Source organism: Aricia agestis, chromosome 4 (genome assembly GCF_905147365.1).
Source record: "Aricia agestis chromosome 4, ilAriAges1.1, whole genome shotgun sequence".
Lineage (NCBI taxonomy): Eukaryota > Metazoa > Arthropoda > Insecta > Lepidoptera > Lycaenidae > Aricia > Aricia agestis.
In genome coordinates this window covers 8,335,927-8,357,661 of record NC_056409.1, presented here as the reverse complement: position 1 = coordinate 8,357,661, position 21,735 = coordinate 8,335,927, and the positions used below count along the sequence as shown (strand labels likewise).

At 36.7% G+C, this 21,735-nt stretch overlaps 1 protein-coding gene across 1 annotated transcript; it reads right to left on the bottom strand.

Annotated features, from left to right (window-relative positions):
* Window positions 1-7,950: 7,950 nt before the first annotated feature.
* LOC121726362 (centrosomal protein of 97 kDa) lies at window positions 7,951-21,249 on the bottom strand. Its single transcript, XM_042113699.1, has 16 exons — window positions 21,169-21,249; window positions 20,938-21,095; window positions 20,655-20,799; window positions 16,726-16,841; window positions 16,444-16,643; window positions 16,137-16,220; window positions 15,606-15,762; window positions 15,402-15,480; window positions 14,817-14,966; window positions 12,936-13,309; window positions 12,383-12,543; window positions 11,039-11,160; window positions 10,693-10,778; window positions 10,232-10,336; window positions 8,881-8,948; window positions 7,951-8,621 (listed from the first exon to the last, which is right to left on the bottom strand). The coding sequence occupies exons 1-16, from the start codon at window positions 21,170-21,172 to the stop codon at window positions 8,516-8,518; spliced, it is 2,115 nt and encodes a 704-aa protein (XP_041969633.1). The 5' UTR covers window positions 21,173-21,249; the 3' UTR covers window positions 7,951-8,515.
* Between the last annotated feature and the right edge of the window lie 486 nt (window positions 21,250-21,735).

The window sequence follows — 21,735 nt, the reverse complement described above, 5'->3', positions numbered from 1 at the left end:
GGAAGTAGTATTAAAAACATTAAATAAATTCTGTCCCGACTCCCGCATCTGTCGGGGGCTAAAGTATATCATATCATGTAATACGAATTTTCTTACTTGTTTCGGTATGTTACTTGATTTTTTTTACATTAACCGTTGCTAAGTTTAAATATATCTATTCCTAATAAATTGGAATAGTTTCAAGCTGCAAGAAATTATATTAAGTATAACAGATTGGCGGGCCGGGAATCCAATAGGCAACTTTTGTAGCACAACAAGATATACGTGCAATATGTTTAGCAATGTTTCACAGCAGTGTGCGACGTTGTCAGCTGGCGCGCATAAATCAGCGACGTCATTAAAGGAAAAGTTGCTCGCTTACTTTAAACATATTCGCTAGATGTTGCGCTCCGAATGTTTCCTAGTGGATTCGGGACTTAAAAATATTATAGAAGTATCGTAGGAAAAAAAGCAAATACAGGCATGTCGCCTTTTGTACATATGTTGGATTGAAAGACAATTTGAATGTGTGTGACGGGCGTTACATAACCTTTAGTTACTAAGTTAGGCGTAGTTATTACCACTGCCGTTATACTATAATGTTAATTAGTTGTAAATTGTTAGTATTGTTATTTTTTTTATGTCAAGTTACGGCAGTAACAGGGATCGTAATAACTTCATATTATCAATTATCATTATAAAGTCGCTTGCGTGATTGTAATGAGTTTGAGTTTGTTTATTAGTTTGTTTTGCATAATCTTCGAACGACTACATCGATTTTGATATAACGTAAATGTGGGTACTGGCCAACGTTACGAGGTGTAATGTAACTTATTGTAACAGCGAGCAATCGTGCAGTCAGTACGTCGTGTTACGGGTGCTACGGGTAAGTTTATTACGAAGAGCACGAATGCTGTGTAATTGTTACATTACACCTCGTAACGTTGGTCATTACCCACATGAATGTAGATCGTAGATATGACCACAACAAAGGCCAAAGGATGACCATGGACCTTTTATAAAGACAACTTTTCACGGGAGGCCGGTTTCCTCTTGAGTGCACCAAGTTGCAACATCAATTTTTAGAAAGAGATTAAAAAACTTGGACTATGAAAACATGTTATAAATTAAATACTTATAATGAAGATAAGTTATAATTATATAAATACTTGATTCAAATGCGTTGAAATTTAATTCGAATCTGTAGCACTCAGCTACTGTGGTCTGTGCATAAAGTTAATATACCTAGCGGAATAGAGACACAAAGGCCTGAGCAAGAGAGATGTCACTATCAGTAACACTGCGTGGTAAAAAGAGACGTGTGATACATGACAGCAGCATTCCTTTTTTGACGTCCAGTCGGCACGTACCGCACGTTGACAATTTAATCTCATAGAAATCATGTTCAATCATGCTTGTGTAAGTGTACCTATACGTACACATATTTTTACACACAGATAAAACCAATTTCGGTTTCGTTTGACAGCTCGAGATTGTTGCTTTATTCCGCTAGGTATAATAATTTTATGGGTCTGTGATGCATAGTATCAGTTTCACTACTATAGATTGTAAAATGTCGTGTCAAGTTAGTAATATACGGTCTTTAACCTTTAATAATAATAATACCTGTGGAGCGTTACACCACGTCAGTCTGGCCCCGTGCTAAACACCTAAAGCACTTGTGTTACGGGTACCAGACAACTGAAATATATTACCATATATTTAAGTTTTTTATTATATCATACACATATTTAATACACATCCATGACCCAGGAACATTGAAAACTTTTTGTTCCGTCGGCGAGATTCGAACCCGCGATCTCCAGCTTGAGCTGCCACACAATCCATTGAGCCACAGAGGTCTTAATAAGAAAAAAAAAATTCGAACAAAAATAATACAACAGAAGCTGACGTGAAAGTAAAGAAAGTTTCTTAAATTTTCTTATTCTCGGTTGTTAAATATTTTTGTTCTTTAGGCCTCAGCCTCGAAACCAGCGGGCAGCGGGGCAGCGGCGGCGGCGGGCGGCGCGTTTAGATATATAGATTAATTAAATGGAACTGGCTTGGAAGGCAGCGGCGCGCGCAGCGTACTCGGTACTAGACGGCTTGCCGCGCCGCGGCCACCGCTCCCGCCCGGCTGCCCGCTGATTTCGAGGCTTAGGCCTAAAGTATGAAACAATATTATGCTCATCTTAAGGGCCCTTTAGATTTCATATGTGTATAGTTCTTGCAATCTACGAGTGCGCGTAGCCTTTATTTGTAGTTGTAATTATAATATAGACATTTTCGTTAGTGTGCGTACCTGACGGAGCAGTCAGTAGCGAGCGAGCCATGTAGGTACGCGTGTGTAGATATGGTCACTCACACAACTTAGGGTGCCGCGCGCTCGTAGATTGCAAGAACTATATTAGTTATGAATTTCTCATTCTTAAAATAATAATTATTATGTGTCTGTTAACAGAAAAATGTGTACTTAAAACAAAGTACTAAATAAGATCTTAACCTAAAACCTAGGCAGGCTCGAGTTCGATATTGTATAAACTATAAATTATTGTGATTTGCGGGTACCTACATACAAAAATAAAGTAGTTCGAGAGAGTCGTAGCTCCATTGCCAGCAATACTGCAAGATTTGGCCTTTAACAACGACAATACTATAAGGTACACGTTAGTTACATTTTGATCTCTAAATGTTGTGTGTAATGTTTCTTCTCTAAGATTTATGAGCAAAATAGAATCCAATTTGGTTTTGAAGAAAGCCAACTCATTTAGGAATTATTCGATATTGTAGAATAGTTTGGATAGTATTTGTGTGTTTTGGATTTTGTTTGTTTGTAGGGCCTTAAATTGTTTGCTTTTTTAGTACAATGCAAAACAAGTAACGCACTTTCTTTAGTTAGTCTGGTGTTTGGAAGCACTTAGTAAGGTTATTGCTATATTTCGTTAGGAACGTACCATCGAGGAAGTTGATTCCTATGCAATTGTCAGACCAACGTTATTTGGTCGAATATGTCAATTTAATGTTGTGATCTGTCAGCTGGGTTCGACGTAACGCAACCAAACTACTTAGGTCCCCGATTTGCATAGGAATCAACTTCTCTGATAGTACATTGCTGTCTGTTGTAGTTTGAGCGTCCAATTAGTATGAATATAGAATTAACAAAATAATCATTAATCACTATACAAGAGACTTGAACAATTTTTTTTAAGATTTTGTTGTGAGCGTTTGATATTTTGAAACAATTTTTTTAGTAAGTAATTCGATCGATTTTCTATCTTTATAGCTTAAGTCGTTTTAAATAATGTTTTGTAATGAATGTAATTTGCGCTTTTATTTAGTTTGTAAGAATTAATAGCTTTAATGATTTTGAGGATTCCACGTGAGAAGCATAATATATAAATGTTTTTACAACACATCTACATACATTTTAGTCTGTAGGATAGTATAATGTAGGAATAATACATTTATAATATGGTCAATTTTTACAAAAAATATATGAATTTCGAGGGTATATGGTTTTCTATTTACTTATAAATTACATCAACTTTCCTCTTTTTTTGATCTCCTGAACATTGAATATTACTTTAAAGGATGTGTGTAAATAAGAAGACAAGAGTTTTTAAAATGATTTTATAAAACACAATAAATACAGGCTTTAAACGTAATGACAACAAATAAGGTGGGTACGCACAACGGTCGTGTCCAGGACGGCAAACGCTAACCAAACACCATCTTTGTGACTGTACAACGGTTACTATAATATTATGTTGTGTATGACGGTAAAAAAAAATATTATATAACAAAAAATATAAATGTGTAACTGCTTTCTCTGCCATTCAATTTATTTGCAGATACTATTTTGGTGACTTAATTAAATTATTATTTATTGTGTTAGAAACAAAAACAATCCACTGTAATTAAAACCATAAAAATTACCTAGGCCATAACCTAGGCCATTAGTGTCCATTTTTATTATCTTTGTGTTACGTAATTTTTGTACTACTTTTTTTAAGTCGTAACTAGTAACCGTTGTACAAGGGCCGATCAACTCCTTTGTACTTATATAAATGTAAAAGTATATTTACTAGGAGCAACAAAGCTAATTAATTTAGAGACAAAAGTGAATAGTTCAATCATGCAACTACTAGCGCCATCTATTTGGTTGATCGGGCCACAGTCACCAATCAATTCTTCACTAAATAACCACATCATACAACATTTAACGATACATTTCGTTAGCATTAATTTTTACAGCACAGCAATGAGATTTTAATCTAAGTCGCTAGCAGAAAAACCAACGCTGCGACATTTTCTCAAGTTTTTTTTCCGGAAAGCAACGTGTATGGAGTCATAATATTATGTGGTCATTTTTAACTCTTCGAAACGGCAAGCCCTGATTGGCAATCGCCTACAAAAACCTGAAATGTCAATGGTATTATCGTGTACTTATTTTACGACCAATATTTCTGTACACATGAGAGGGGCAAGAATATAGCTATGTATAGACCAACTGGAATGTTTTGAGGCTTCAACATTTATGACTCGCACCAAAAAAGCTTTGTGGCTTGAATTTCGTAGATTGAAATCGTAGACAAAATGTCGCTGCGATAGTTTGTCTCCAGTGCGTTCATAGACACATTAAAGCGCATGATTTCTATGTTTACTCGACTCGTTTCTATTTGCAATTTAGCGATATTTTGTCCAAATTACAAAAACGGCAGACATCATGATGCATGTCTGCAACGTTTTGGCCAAAGGAGTGAGAACATTTTCAGTTCTACTGAAATACTTATCTTCTAATTATGTTGTGTTCTTACAATAGATGCGTTAAGCTGTGCTCCTAATGATCCAATCCTTTAAAAATATAAAAAAAATGTCTTTTGAGACTTTACACAAGCAATGTCTTTTTCATAACATTACATTACAAATATAATAATAACTCTTCTGTATATATTATTTAAATGTTGAACACTGAAATGGGTGCTTGCGCGTTGCGATAGTATTTCTTTTATATATATAGAAATTTGTTCAATATTGAGTTTCAAATCCAATTTACGCAACACACAAACTCACCCTTATAAAATATCAGCCTTAAAACTGACAACATTTTTTGTTTATTACAATAATTACAAAGATGAAAAGTCACACGAATTCACACGAACTTGCGTCAAGGTTATAAAATAAACACAAACATTGAAAATTATAGTAGGGATCGCCTGTAAATTGTGAGAGATTCGTAAATATATTCTAACAAAGCTGCGCCCGACTGACATCAATTCAGTCTAGTTTGTTGTTCTTATAATTTATTGGAATCAGGGCAACTCGTTGTCTATGATTAAAATAAATGGAGGCGTTAATCCATTATTATCTGTCTGCATTAGGATCTTGCTCGCACATTTGTCCGCATATCAAGCTGATCGCACATATTTTGTCAGCACCGTTCGCGCCGTACGCGTCGCATGCACCGCTACACGAAATGAGGCGCGTACGGTGGTGCGGACGAATGTACCATCGAGGAAATTGATTCCTATGCAGTTGACGGACCTACGTCATTTGGTCGGACCTATGTCAACTCAATGTTAGCTGTGATCGGTCGGTTGGGTTTGACACAACGCGACCAAATTACTTAGGTCCGTCATCTGCCTAGGAATCAACTTCATTGATAGTACGAGGTTTCACAGCATTTCATGCAACGAATTCTAAAATGCGGCGCGTTTAGCGCATGCGTGCTGATAAATGTGCGATCACCTTTATAGATAGTTCACTTTCCCTCAAGTTTATATCACTTTCTCTCTTAGCAATAAAACATTTACGTAGTGAGTAACTATACAAGGTCTGCTTATCTTTATCTGTCATATTGACATTGTCACATGATAGACAAAGACAGCGGACCTTGAATTGTTTACGCTACTAAGGGCCTGTTTCACCACTTCCTGATAAAGTGCCGAATAGGCTATCCACAACTTTTTTGACAGATTCTCCATACTTCATCTGACAAGTTAGCCGGAGTTAGTAGTTCGGTGGATAGCCTATTCGTCACTTATAAAATCAGGAAGGCCCTTAGGGCCTATTTCACTATTTCCTGATTAGTACCAGATAGGCTATCCACAACGTATCTGACAGATACTCCATCTGTCAATTAATAAGTTGTGGATAGCCTATCCGGCACTTATCAGGAAGGGCGTGAAACAGCCCCTTAATGTTTTTTTATTAGTTAGCGAAGGGGTGGCAGTGATGCCGCCCCGTCGCTCCGGGGGCATAATGATTATTACGTAGAACTATCTCTAATCATCACAATAATTATGTTTGTAATATAGCTCAGACACAATAGAAGTACAAATTACAAAGTAACAAGCATATCATTGTAAATTATCATTTAAAAATAAAATATGCTATTTGTTCTTATGATAGTCAGTCGAGCCTGCAATATATTAGCAAAATATACTATTACACTAAATGAAATTGTTAAAAATGACTAGTTACAGTGTAGAGTGAGTATCGTTGAAGATCTTGGATTTAGTTGTTTATTCACATTATTCGAAATTTTAAGTAAATTAACACAATTATTATTGGTTAAATAAAACCTAAAATCTAAATCCAAAACCTCAGATACAATATAAGAATACAAATATAGTTATTAAAAAGCGTATCGATGTGTACTTGCACGTTCTAAATAAAGTACCAAAAAAGTCTTAAAGTTACAAAACATAAATACTTAATCATAAAAAACATATTGATGATTTCACTACAAATTATCTTAAGTCGTCATATTTTATAAGAAGTACCTAATCGAATCATTGTAATTCTTTGTTGAAAAACTTAAAATTGAATTAATAAATAATCATATAATTGCGTTCTTTTGCCTTAATTAAAATGAGGACAAGCTACGGAAAACTCATATATAAGCTAATTTATAAATAAAACTGGATATTCTATATTCCATAAACGACAACAAACTACTACATACTTACATATTACAAAAATACTAGTAAGACGATTACATAATCATGCTGAAACTCCTACTATAGATACAGTCCATTCTTGCAATTGGTTACTTGACCTTAGTGGCGCAGATTAGACAATGTTAAGATTTTGCCTAGGTTGCAGACATCGGACATTCTGTTCGATTGCCATCGGCATTCGGCTGCCCTCTCGACAGAATCAGAATCAAATCGAAAGTCGAATCAGCTCAATCTCAACAGCTTTTGCTACTTCCGACTTGTGGCTCAATTTGGAACTAATCAGATAATAAATGAAAATTTCGGGGGTAAGACTACTGATTAGATTGACGTGACATTCCGGTCACAGTCTTGAGTCTTCTCAAGCTAATCTGGACCACTAATGAGTTTTTTGACAGAAGTTTATTTAATTTTTACGTTAGCCTATTACTACTGAATAAATAAACTACAGTCAAAATACATCAGAAACAAGGTATCAGGGTTTCTAACCGAGTAAAAACTAATTCCTATGTCATTAAATTTTATTTAAACGCCATTTTGAAGGTTAAAAAACTCTGAATGGACTGTACGACCTGTCACTTAAGGTTTTTCCTTTTCTAAAAACACTACAGAGTTTTAAAATGTTTCCTTTTAATATTCTTTCAAGTTTGCTGCCACATATATATCGTTCATGAAGGCAAGATGGCAGTGGTTAATATCATCAAAATAATACTATTTACTTTGGAAGTTAAATTAACAACAATACATATTTCATGATCTATGATGACTCTATGAGAAAAGACTTCTTAATTCCATTTTTCAATTCTCTAAAATGGCAAGAAGACATATTGATGTTATTTACAGTCATTGTTTATGAGAAATTCAACAGAAACACGTAATATTCTTCGTTGTTAAAAATTTTGGTGTTAAACAAAAAATAATTGCTTATTTTGGAATGCTTGCTAAATGTAAAACATTATTCACTTATGAAATATTAGAGGTTAAAATAATTATATTGCATTTATATGTTGAATTGTACATACAAAAATAACAGTACTTACTACTTATATTGTATTTTAAATTTGTGGCTTAAACTGACACTGTGTGGGTAAAGACTGGTCACACTCACATACGAAAATATGGATTTCTCGTACACGTACTGTGAGCCAAAATATATTAATATTTTTTCTATTAAATATGAAAGAGACAACCATCAGCTACAAGTAAACGGCCAACTTTCTCTCTATATTTAGGCGACCGACATATAGTAGTATTTTGAATTTTAGAATTGTCAGCATTTATCCCTTTAATTGCTTTCAAAATAACATGAATTTTTGGTAGCAAAATATTAAATGTTTTTATAGATCACAGATAGAAATAATTTGGTATCTTTGTGTGAAGTGTCACAGGATGTAAGAGAGAGCTATAGTTACAAATTTGTACTCAAAACTATTCAAGTAGCTGTCCTTGATAGTCAGACACAGAAGAGAGTTCAAATGACAGTTGAGAATGACTTTCAAGCGAAGTGCAGTAGAAATGCGAAGCTGCGTACCTCAGTCACCCTTATGACTAACGAAACAAAGCACATTTTCCTATCATCAGTCGACGATGACTTCTCGTTCGCTCGTATTTTCGCTCACTTGTTCTTCGATGACGGATTCTGTCCGCTCTATGTCTAGAGCTTCAACGTCATTAGTTGGTTCGCTAAAAAAAATAAACAGATAAAACATCACGATAGCATTTAATTTACTCTGCTAGTTATTTTTTCATTTACGCTATAAAGAAAATCTCTAATTCGCGTCGTAACAGCTAATGAAATAAGAGCATTTTGAGGCTTCGTAGTTTTGTTTCCATACTTGTATCAATTCCATGCAGCATGATGTTTGCTCGAGGGCAAGGCAAATAGGTAAAAATAGTGCGAGAGTCGCTTGAAGATCTTGAAAAATAATAAAACATAACTCACGTGCTAGCTGCGGGCGCGGCGGCCGCACCTAGCGGCAACGACTGCGGCCGACGCAGCCAACGCTCCTCCTTCATAAGAAATAACGATAATAGTCGAAGAAATTGATTCATAGGCAGATGAGGTCCTATGTTGTTTGGTCGGATTATGTCAAGCCCAGCCGTTAGATCACGATTCACGTTAACATGACCAAACTACCTATAGTCGTGTATGTCTAGTCTACCAAATAAAATAGGTCTTCTTATGGATCAATTTATCTGATAGTAACAACCGTTTTCCAGTAAATATAGCGTTTATTTGTTTGGGATTATTCCCATTCCTAAAAAATATCAATCTAGACTCTAGGCTGTTTCTTCTTTGTGTATGTAAATCGTTACGTAAGGAGTTTGCGCCTTGAACGTTGCTCAGATCGCCCTATGGTAAAGAGGGCCCTGGGAGTCTACTACTAAACCGTTTTGAGACTTAAACAATTAGAGTAGGACGCGGCATTCTCGTTCGAAACAACGTCATTTCAGGTTTGTTAGAGTAGGACGCGGCATTCTCGTTCGAAACAACGTCATTTCAGGTTTGTTAGAGTAGGACGCGGCATTCTCGTTGGAAACAACGTCATTTCAGGTTTGTTAGAGTAGGACGCGGCATTCTCGTTCGAAACAACGTCATTTCAGGTTTGTTAGAGTAGGACGCGGCATTCTCGTTGGAAACAACGTCATTTCAGGTTTGTTAGAGTAGGACGCGGCATTCTCGTTCGAAACAACGTCATTTCAGGTTTGTTAGAGTAGGCCGCGGCATTATCGTTCGAAACAACGTCATTTCAGGTTTGTTAGAGTAGGACGCGGCATTCTCGTTCGAAACAACGTCATTTCAGGTTTGTTAGAGTAGGACGCGGCATTCTCGTTCGAAACAACGTCATTTCAGGTTTGTTAGAGTAGGACGCGGCATTCTCGTTCGAAACAACGTCATTTCAGGTTTGTTAGAGTAGGACGCGGTATTCTCGTTCGAAACAACGTCATTTCAGGTTTGTTAGAGTAGGACGCGGCATTCTCGTTCGAAACAACGTCATTTCAGGTTTATTAGAGTAGGACGCGGCATTCTCGTTCGAAACAACGTCATTTCAGGTTTGTTAGAGTAGGACGCGGCATTCTCGTTCGAAACAACGTCATTTCAGACTTGTTAGAGTAGGACGCGGCATTCTCGTTCAAAACAACGTCATTTCAGGTTTGTAAGAGTAGGACGCGGCATTCTCGTTCGAAACAACGTCATTTCAGGTTTGTTAGAGTAGGACGCGGCATTCTCGTTCGATTGTTTGAGTCTCGAAACGGTTTCGTGGTACGGCCGCTGGAAAGTAGCATCTAACCTGCGGCGTGAGTAGCGCGCTGATGTCAGTCTGCGTGGCGGCGACCCGACGCGACGCGGTCACCGCGCGCAGCACCTGCTGCATGCAGCCTTGCAACTCCACCACCTAACAACAGTAACAGACGTGTTACTGACAGACAAGAAATGCTACAAAAGTTAACAAATAAAAAAATACTTTATTTGCCGTTTGGGAAAGAAATAATAAAGCATTACCGATTAATTAAAAAATATGTTTTTTAATTAATCGGTAATGCTATATATTATTAAATTTCAGCTGTTACTATTATTATGGTAACAGCTGAATCGCAAGAGTCGTGACAAACTAGTTTAGAAAGCCGGACCAAATAATTCTAGTGCGCATGAACACAAACTATAATAGCGGTACAAGTAATCGCGAAAAATTCTTTATCATAATATTATGTTTTATGATAATACACATAATAAAATATATTACTTTCTTACCTGGGTTTGCAATGACATGCAAGTCTCCATAAGCTGTTTGAGTGCCTCCGAATTATCGTCCATATCTGCAACCTTGTGCTTAGAATCTGCAATGTTTGATTTCATAATATTATAATTGACTTATTTTTACATGAAAATTACGAATTTTACAATATGCACCAGCAGTCATTTTGTAACTATTGGTATATAATATTAAGGGCCTGTTTCACCACTTCCTGATAGGCTATCTACAACTTTTTTTGACAGATAGAGTATGGAGAATCTGTCAGATAAGTTGTGGATAGCCTATCCGGCGCTTATCAGGGAGTGGTGAAACAGGCCCTAATACTCTTCATTCACAATTTACCTGTGTTTTGAAGTGTAGATACTCTCTTCCACAGAGCATTTATAGCTTGCATCTGAAGCTGTTGTATTCTCCTCTCGCTTTCTAAAGCTGCCTTCGTTGCTTCCATATCACAGGTAAGCCGCCTTTAAGTGAAAATAAATTTTATTTAAAAGGCAATGATTATTACTTATAAGTTATGACGTTTTATCTGTGCCTTACGACTTCTTTAGAGGGAAAAACAGAAACCGTAAATTTTCACGCGATTTAAAGTAGTCTGTATCCATCCAAATGGTCTTGTTTGTTTGAAAGGGAAGATGCGACATTTTTATTTTTGTGTTTATTTTAAAGAACTCCATGCAGAATAGACCACAAGTAATATATTACAAAAATTGAAACACTGGAATTTACTGCAAAAAATGCGGTTTAAAATTGTCAATTTAAATTTTGGCGCCAAAACGGATCTATAGTCTGTATGACGTCACTATTGTTTGACCATTACATATTGACAATGGCCCCGCCTGATCGTACCTCTCAAAAAGTTGTCATGTCCCGACTCCCGAGTACCATTTAGCGTTCAAAACGATGAAAACGCTCAAAATGGTGGCATTTTGATCGTTTTTAACGCTAAATGGAACGCGGGGATAGCATGTGTGACGTCACTGAACGTCGCACTGATTGGTGTTTTGAAATCCGTTCCGTTTCAAGTTACTTTTTAACCCCCGACAAAAAAGAGGGGTGTTATAAGTTTGACGTGTCTGTCTGTCGGTCTGTCTGTCTGTCTGTCTGTCTGTCTGTCTGTGGCATCGTAGCATCCAAACCGGTGGACCGATTTTGATCTAGTTTTTTTTGTTTGAAAGTTGACTTCATTGAGAGTGTTCTTAGCTATAGTTCATCATCATCAGCCTGCTCCGTGCTGAAAAATCGCGGTTCATCTGGTTCGTGAAGGTTCATTTTACTGACTTTAAGTTTAAATAATTCCTAAGTGTAAAGTGATATTTTAGTCCATAATTGTTGTCAAGGTGTGTCCAAACCATATATTGATAAATTAATGACAAGAATAAACTTTGAATGTTTGGAAGCAGAAATTCATCATTTATACAAGCAAAGAGATAATCTCGGATGCCATTTGAAAGTATTGCATATTGAACTAGCTCTAAGATTACACCCTATTGAACTGGACTGGCTCCAGAGAGAAACCCATGAGTACATAAAAGAAAAAATCCAAGAGCAATTTATGGTACAAAGTAAAAGATGATTTATTTCGAAACCGGTCGTGTAATTTGTTAAAATTTATAATTATTTCTGAATATAGTGGAAAAAGTGCACGAAAAATAGTGTTTTATTAGTAAAGCGAGAGGCACTTACTGTATGTGCTGTCTCGCTCTTGCCGCCTGTATTGCGTGTAAGATTCTCAGTGTGTCCTTGTTTAGGTTTCTGCTGCGATAGCCCCTCCACATTCGCTGTATGGTGACCGCGGCCATTGTTTCCACGCTCATCTTCTTTTGCCGCCTCTGATTTGATGCCACCTTTAAAAAATATATGTCAATATTTTAATCATGGAGACTAGGCGAGTAGAGGCTACCATATATTTTTAATTCTTTATCACACTTATTTAGTCTGTTATGCGTTTAATTAACCCATTAATCCCCAAGCGACAATCTATTATGTCTGCGATACCCACGATGGAGGTGTTAAGCATCACGTCAGATCACTGACAACGTATATTGTAAAACATACTAAGGACAAATGAAATAATGTGATTTCGACCAAACTTTTCTTGGAGTATTTTCACTATATTTCGAACTAAGGCAGGTCTAGTTTCTAGAAATAATTTTTATGCCTTACTCTAGTCTTCTTGATTTAACATTTAAAATGAAATGAATGTATATAAAATTGATATGTAAGTAAAAAGTATTACCTTTATATTTTCCAACTTGTCTAGATCAATTTTGTCAGGTTTATTTATTCCATTTACTTTTTCGCTTTCCAATTTGCTTAGACTTCCTTTACGTTCCATTTTCGACCGCAACTTTGGGGAAGATGTTGCACTTTTCGGCAGTTTGGGCGATCCTTTAATACTTTTGGCAATCTGGGACTTTGGTTTTTCGTCGCTCACGCTGTTATTACTGGACTGTGGAGACGCATTGGAATTGGGTTGGTTCGGTTTTGGTATGGATCTTTGTATATCATAAATCGGGTCTTGATAGTCGGGACTCATGAGGGATTCCGGTACGGGGACCATTTTCGATGCCGCCTCTAACGATTGGTTGACGACTTTAGGTGGAGTTTGCTCTGTAAAAACGAAGGAATTTATTTTTGTCGGTATAAGAACGAATTAAGCATATATGAACCAGCGTTAAAATAGTATGGTTACATACAAATAAAATCTTGTAGTAATCACATAAAAAGCAAATCTATAACCCGTTAATCCTGCTTTTGATAAATCACAGGCTTGTAAATATATTTGTTTGTACTTCCAGAGACTGTTAAACAAAACAAAACAAAACAAACTTTGTACAGAAACAAAACAGTACAAAGAAACTGCAACTGTTTCTGGCATTAGAAACGACGCCTGAATGGTTTGTTTTTGACGCGTAACCATGGGCGTACCGAGGGGGGGGGGCGGGGGGGGGGGCGGGGGGTGGCAGGCATGATCATGTTGACGTCCCTACTAAGTATATATAATAAAGAATATTTGCCAACTAAACATTATTAATTTTTTATATATACTTATAATATTATAATTCTGCAGAGTTTCTTTGTTTGAACGCGCTAATCTCAGGAACTACTGGTCCGATTTGAAAAATTATTTTACTGTTGGATAGCCCATTTATAGAGGAAGGCCATAGGCTATATTTTATCACGCTAATACTAATAGAAGCGAAGAAATAAAGGAAAGTGTGGAAAAAATGGGGGGAAATTATCTGAAAGGGCTTATTTGAACGCGCCAATCTCAGGAACTACTGGTGCGATTTGAAAAATTATTTCAGTGTTAGATAGCCTATTTATCGAGAAAGGCTATAGGCTATATTTTATCACGCTAAGACTTATAGGAGCTAAAAAATAGAGGAAAATGTGGAAAAAACTTGTGAAATTATATGAAAGGGCTTATTTGAACGCGCTAATCTCTAAAACTACTCCGTGGTCCGATTTGAAAAATTCTTTCAGTGTTAGATAGCTCATTTATTGAGGAAGGCTATGGGCTATATTTTATTATGTATAAAACTAATAGGATCGAAGACGTAGAGGAAAATGTGGAAAAAAACGAGGAAAAATTATATAAAATTGCTTATTATCTTAAGAACTACTGGAGCAATTTTTATGTTATTTGGCAAACATGAAGAATAGACCATGTAAAGGGACATAGGCTATTTTTTGCGAAAAAATGTACGGTTGCGTGAAATTCCTAAATTACGCAAGCTAAGCCGCGCGGAACATCTATATATAATAAAATCGTAGGAAAGTCAATTCTGGACATTGAATATTTTTGTACAATAAATAATACTTGGGATGTGATCTACTATGCTAACGCGTACGAAGTCGCGGGCAACAGCTAGTTCTTTATAAACACCTAGCTTATAAAAAATCTGATTTGCCTCCCCCCCGCCCAGAACCTGGGTACGCCCATGCGCGTAACTATTAATGGAATAAAATACATTTGTTTCTTTTCAAACGAATACTGCAAAAAATGTGTAGGTCAACCTCGACTCACAACCTAACACTTTTTTTATATAAAATTAGGAGGCTTTGATCGTTTGCAACCCAGTCACCTGATAGAAATCAACTAGAATACACTTACCATTCTTATCCCTGCGGTCAGCAGTTGGCAGCTCGCCAGAGCAGGACAGCGACATGGCGGCGGCGGGCGAGCTGCAGCGCGCGACGCCGGCGTGGAAGCTCGAGCTCAGCCGGTCCGGCGAACGACCCACGTGACGCTGGCCGATACGAGCTGGTGAAATAAGGACTTTGACGGATTGACCAACATTTTGAGTATATTAATGAATCGCGTGCACATAGCCAACACACTAAATGACGATTAAACTAAAACTCGGAGTCTCGATTAATGCTCCATTAATCGAGGAGAATTTCAATATGATTTAAATGAATCACATGGCTGTCTTCAAGCTTTCTTAATTACTAGATATTCGTTCGAGCTACGCTTCGCCGACGAGCCGCCGGCTTCATTTCTTACATGGGAACCATAGTTTTTCCGTATGTGTCTTTTCAAGGGACTCAAAGTATCTTCATACGTACCATGAAAACCTGTTCGGCGATTTAAGCTTAAAAAGGACTTTTGCATTAATAATAATATTAGGATGGACGGGTATGTTTATGGTAGCAATTCATTATTCAATGAAATAAGAATAATTCTATATTTGTCTACCTTGCATTCTGGGTGATTGTATCTTTGATTTAATGGGGCTGTGATTTTGGTCCTTCAATTGTTGCTGATGATGCTGCGCCTGTGAAACAAAAGTTGATCAATTAAATACAAAACAAGACTTCAATGCTTTTGAAAACCTCAATATAGGTGCAACCTTAAGATTATTAACTACGACATATTTTTTTAATAAAAAAAAACTCTTACTTTGCTAAGTATAAGCCTCAGTTTCCTTTGATCCTCAGTTTCTAATGCATCAGCAGTGAGAGGACAGGAAGAGGCCAAGTACTTGCACAGCTCCTCATGCTGGCCAGGATGAAAGTGACGCCCTTTTCCTTGACTGTACAACCATTCCGCTTTCAGGCTAAAAATAATAAAAAGTTGTTAAATAAATTCATCCAGATTTAAAAGATTCTAGTATCCGTAACTCCGTTGCGCCAGAATTCGTTTATCGCGCGGGAAACGTACAATTTTCCGGGATCAAAATTACTATAGTCCTTTCTCGAGACTCAATGTATCTTCTTGCCAAATTTCAGCAAAATCGGTGCAGTACTTTAAACGTGAAGAGGTGACAGACAGACAGACACACTTTCGCATTTATAATATTAGTATGGATAAGGAACTTCAAGAATAGAATAGCATATGAATTTAATACCAATAGCAATGTGACACTACAATCTTTTCAATGTGAAGTAATAAAATGATTAGTTATTACTTTCTATAATATTTATAACATACCTCTCTATAGCACTAACAACGAAGCCATCTATGTATTTCACACTCATTATCCAGTTGAGAACAAATGGACGATAGTCAAATCCACTGAAATATGTGTGTTAAAAAAAATATTGCATTGAGACTAATTTATTACAACACTTAAATAGCCAGTAAAATCTCCAAATAGTATTTTTGCACTCATTTCTATAACACACTATTGAATTTAATCTTGCTATGTCCAACTTTCAAACTATTTCATTTTTACAAACAGTTTTCCTTAAGGTAAAGGCCGCCTTATCAAAACATTATTTCATGATTAAAAGGATACAGTTTGTCTTTCCCAGCCAGAGCCACACATGGATTGCCCTGAATGGTGATCGCCTCCAAATCTCCAAGATGAACCAAATGGCATACTTCATTCAAATCCTCTATTTTGTTATGAGCTAGACCAAGATGTGTTAAATTGGATGGCAAATATCGGTCACACTGTCCAAGGTCAGTTATCCTATTGCGTTCTAAATTTAAATGCTGAAAGAAAGATTTTGTTGCTCACTAAGATGAATGCTTCTAAATGTCTCTGCATACTTGCATTTTTATTGTATTTAATTACCTTCAGATTTTTCATATAAGAAATATCGGCTATGAAGGATATCTGGTTGGTAGATAGATCCAGATGTTCCAAGTGTATGTTATGGTTTAAATGCTCAATAGATTTAATATTATTACCTGTAAATTAATATTAGTCTTGTTAGAATATTAGTTTCAGAAGTTGATTTATAGGCAGATGGCGGACCTATGTTATGGCTCCTCTTCGAGATGGGCCATCGTAGTTGGCCATCGCGATGGCCCAGCGTAGGGAGGACGTAGTGGCGCAGGATGGCTTATGGCGCCAGCAATGGTTGTGGGGTGGCGGCAGTGTATCGCTTCTACAAGATGGGCCAGCGTAGTTGGCCATCACGATGGCCCAGCGTGGGGAGGACGTAGTGGCGTAGGATGGCTTATGGCGCCAGCGATGGTTGTGGGATGGCGGCGGTGTCGGTTTTTCGGCCGCATATCAAAGGGACCCAGCGACATTGATATACAAAAAACCCAAGATACACATTACACAGTCAACGTCGCAAAACCGTCCGCATAAAAATATAAGCGCACAATCTAAAATTATGCGCTTATTTCAAATAGTCTCGCGTCGCCCGCGTCATTGCAACGTCGTCAAAAATGCCGAAGTGTTCTATGCGAAACTGTAAAATATTACGTCAAGAACTAAAAATAAATCCTTTTTTATATAGGGATATCGTATTTTCGGTATGTTTAAGTATTTATGTATTTATTTTTGTGGTTCTTATAACTTAAAACACGTCGTAATAAGTGATTTTGATTTAATTTGTTTCAAAACTTCACTCACCGGACGTCATGATACGGCAAATTTCAATCACCGCATTGTCATTGTAAGAACGATGCTTATCGGTCTCCCTATAATTTAGTCGTGTTATAATTAACTATTCCAAGGAATAGTTAATTATAAAGTTTGTGTTTCGCCGAGTGAGTGAGTTTACCGGAGGCCCAATCCCCTACCCTATTCCCTTTTCTACCCTCCCCTATTCCCTTCCCTTCCCTACCATCCCCTATTCCCTCTTAAAAGGCCGGCAACGCACATGCAGCTCTTCTGATGCTGCGAGTGTCCATGGGCGACGGAAGTTGCTTTCCATCAGGTGACCCGTTTTCTCGTTTGTCCCCTTATTTCATAAAAAAAAAATGATGTGTTTCCTAGTGTTATATATAATTATGACCATGACTGTTAAAAAATAATTATAGATTTAAGTTTTAAGTTGAATTGTAATATTTGAAAAAATTAACAGTTTATCTAATAAATATTTGTTTCGTTCATTTATACATATTTATATTATACACAAAACATATACATATTTATTTATTTAACATAAACTCTTAGATGGAAGTTGTGAAATCTAAGTATCTTTGTATTGTGAATTGTGATTTGTGTTAGAACACAATTTAATTAACTCTCACAACCTAATTATTTCATTGAATTAAAAAATATATAGGTATATGAAAAATACGTCTCACCACCATGCCTTGTCCTACCGGCGAAGTTCGGTCATAAAATTTTATTGCATTTTGTGGACTCCTTTGTAAAAAAACCGTTTATAGTTTGATTTCAAGTACCTATTATAGTAAAGACCAGTATTTGGCGACAGTTTTGAGTCTTACTTTTGTTCGCAACTGTGTATCTTGGGTTTGTATATCAATGCCCAGCGAGCGGTCGAGGAAGGTGAGTGAGGACGTCGTATGTCAATTTACGAATTTCAAAATGACGAGTACGTCGTCTCATAATAATCTTATAAATTAAATTATCGTGTCACAGTATTTGTGCACGAACTCCTCCAAAACGGCTCAACGACATTTTGTATGTACATTCGTTAGAATCCTGAGAATGGGTTTCTATCTCATTTTTATATAATTTCTATTGCCTATTAGAAATAATTTATGTGGTAAACCAACGTTTGCCGGGTACCAGCTAGTGCAAGTTACAAAATTGAAAATTGTACGTGCTGTATAAATATATTGACCATAGATTGTCCATAGATATTATTATACTAGCTGTTGCCCGCGACTCCGTCTGCGACAGTATAGTATGTATAATAAAAAACATAGATACACACACACATTGTGCAGTGTGCACATTAATGAAATGATGGTATGTGCTGTACAGATATTGCCGCAGCGGCTAATGCTTCCACGTCCATCTTGAACGACGCTTAGATCACAAGTCACAACTGAACACGGCCATCGTGTAGAGACGTTGCGACCATTGTATAGCTATAGCTAGGGAATGCAATACCGGGATACCGGGATCCCGGATCCCGCATGTATTTTGCGGGACTAATCCCGGTCGAAAATTTTGCGGGATCCCGCGGGACTGGCGGGATTACAAAGAAGCGTGATTCATACGTGCTCTGCGCGCGGGGGTGCGTGAACTGGCTACAGGCAGCCCACTAAACAATTTACATTCAGTTCACCTATAATAATTCACTTTAAATGACAATGATTGCATCAACCAGCGTGGAGGCTGAGCCAACTTTTTCAGCTGCTGGCTCTACCTTGTGTCGAATGTCGTCTTGTGTCGTTGTGCCGTTTGGCAGACACAACTAATACCTTAACTTTTTTAACATAATTTTATAAGCTTGGGCTGTACCTATAAATGTAACGTAATCTTTTAGCACAACTTTCTCTATATTTCGAAAAAAAATAAATAATAATAGATGAAAATAAATAGGCGTGTTTTTTAGTTTTTTAACTATTATTATAACATAAAATGTTTAGTTTTTTTTTTATATCTAAGGTATGAAGTAGGTATTAATAAGCCCTTGTAAAAAAAAAGTGACCGAGTTTATTTGAGTTTCTAAGAATAAAACGGTTTCTATCAATTAGTATCAGCATTGCCAGATTTTTTTTGTGCCAAGTCGGGACTTTGAAACTTTTTGAGAAAAAAAAGCGGGATTCTTCAGTCTAAAGCGAGACAATGTAAAAAAAAGTATTAAATCAATTTTTTTTTTTAATTTTTATCTTTTTATTTGCGTTAGAATAACGTTTACGTGACAAAAGATAGCTAAAGTAGCCAAAGAAAATCCACCCCTCTACCTCCCGTACTTTTATCTTCATTACGCACCTTTCTTTCACAGCACGCTGCACGTACCTACGTTCGGGCTTTTCCCAAAAAGCGGGACTGTGCTTGTCCCGCACGGGACATTTAATTTTGATGAAAAAATGGGGACGTCCCGCCAAAATCGGGACGTCTGGCAACGCTGATTAGTATAGTCTTTATAACGATTTGTTTTAAAAGTTTAAGTCCACCCTGCGGGATCCCACAAATACCGGGATCCAGCGGGATTTATTTATTTATTTATTAAACATTCTTACAACTATCATTACAGACTAATATCCAATTGTTGATTGAATGTGATGGTTCAATCCCACAAATACCGGGATTGAAATTATCTTGCAGGATTGCATTCCCTAGCTATAGCCACTGCATGCGCCATTTGATGGGCCAGCGCTGGGCCATCTTATAGAGGCGCCACACCGCCATTTGATGGGCCAGTGCTGGGCCATCTTGTAGAGGCGCCATTATGTATTTGTTTAACGTCAAATCCAGCCGACAGATCATGAATCACATTAAAATTGATATATTCCGACCAAATGTCACAGATCTGCCAACTGCCTATGAATCAATTTCTTTGATGGTATATCAGTTTTCTTGATGCTAGTAATGTGAATAGTATTTGTTTAATAACTCAATTGCGGGAATCGCAGACAGTATAGATTTTCAATTGTTTCCGACAGCCGGGTGCCACTTGGGGATTGATGGGTTAAAGCATATTATTATATTTGATTTTATCGTAGTTATAATAAAAAGCCTTTATCACTTATTAGCATCAATAATATAGTCCAACTTTAAATACATAGTTATATATTGCTTATACAAATTACTTTTTGTTTTATAAACTTTTTACTATTACTTACCAGCTAATTTTAAAACTTTCAAATATGTCATTTCTTTCAGACCTTCAATTTGTAGAATGCCATTATTGTTCAAAGCTAGAACTCTTATGTTGGTCAAACGAGATACTCCATGCATACGAAGAAGAAAATTGTTACAAATTGAGAGCTAAAAAAGAACCACAGCTTAGAACCCGTAATGTAATAACGGTATTTACATAAATAATTAATGTAAATAAGCGCAACTTCAAGTACAAATCATTTGTAACACTGGCTAAAAGGTTTATGTAGGTAGCATCATATTTACATTTTCAACTCGACTGTACGTATCGATGTTATCTAGTCGTTGTAATTCATTTTGATCAAGTATTAGATTAATAATTGTTTGAGATTCGTCTGGAGGCGCTTTCTCTATTTTCTTCAGCCCACGCCTCGATAAATCAAGTGTTTCATTGTTAGTGTCATCTGCAAGCAAATGTATATTAACAGTAAGACTATGTCTTGTGAATAAATAAACCACTAGAACAAAACACCTTACCCATTTTTGTTCTTTTAAATCATTGTTTTTATGTTTTCAAATTGATGATGCACTTTTGTTACAAAAAACAACAGTTTTCGATTGATTTGACAGTGACGACTCACGACTGACGTATCGTCCAGTGTTGCCAACTACTCAAAACATTTTCCCGCTAAAGCAACTTCAAAGCCCACTAAATTTCAACCAAAACTTCCCAAAAAATCAGAATATTTAAAATTACTTGGAGTGTGTCCTACTAAGCGCTCAAAACGCTGTAATACACCTTCAACAGGCCAAACAAACATGTTTGTTTGGCTGCTGCTGTTGGCCAGCAGTTTTTAATTATACTTCAATCTTTTTTTTTTCATTACATACAACGACAAATATAATAATCTGTCAGCCTACTGTCAGCAGTGTCAACTGTCAGCACTCAGCTGGTACGACTCAAAAGACTATAGAGACATGTGCTTTGTGCGGCAGTTCCATCTTAAAGACGGAAAAGACGACGACCGGTAACAATTTTTAAAAAATGCAACTTTATGCTGCCGCCACCGGCGGCGTAAAAGCTAGTGGTTGCGTAAAATGAAA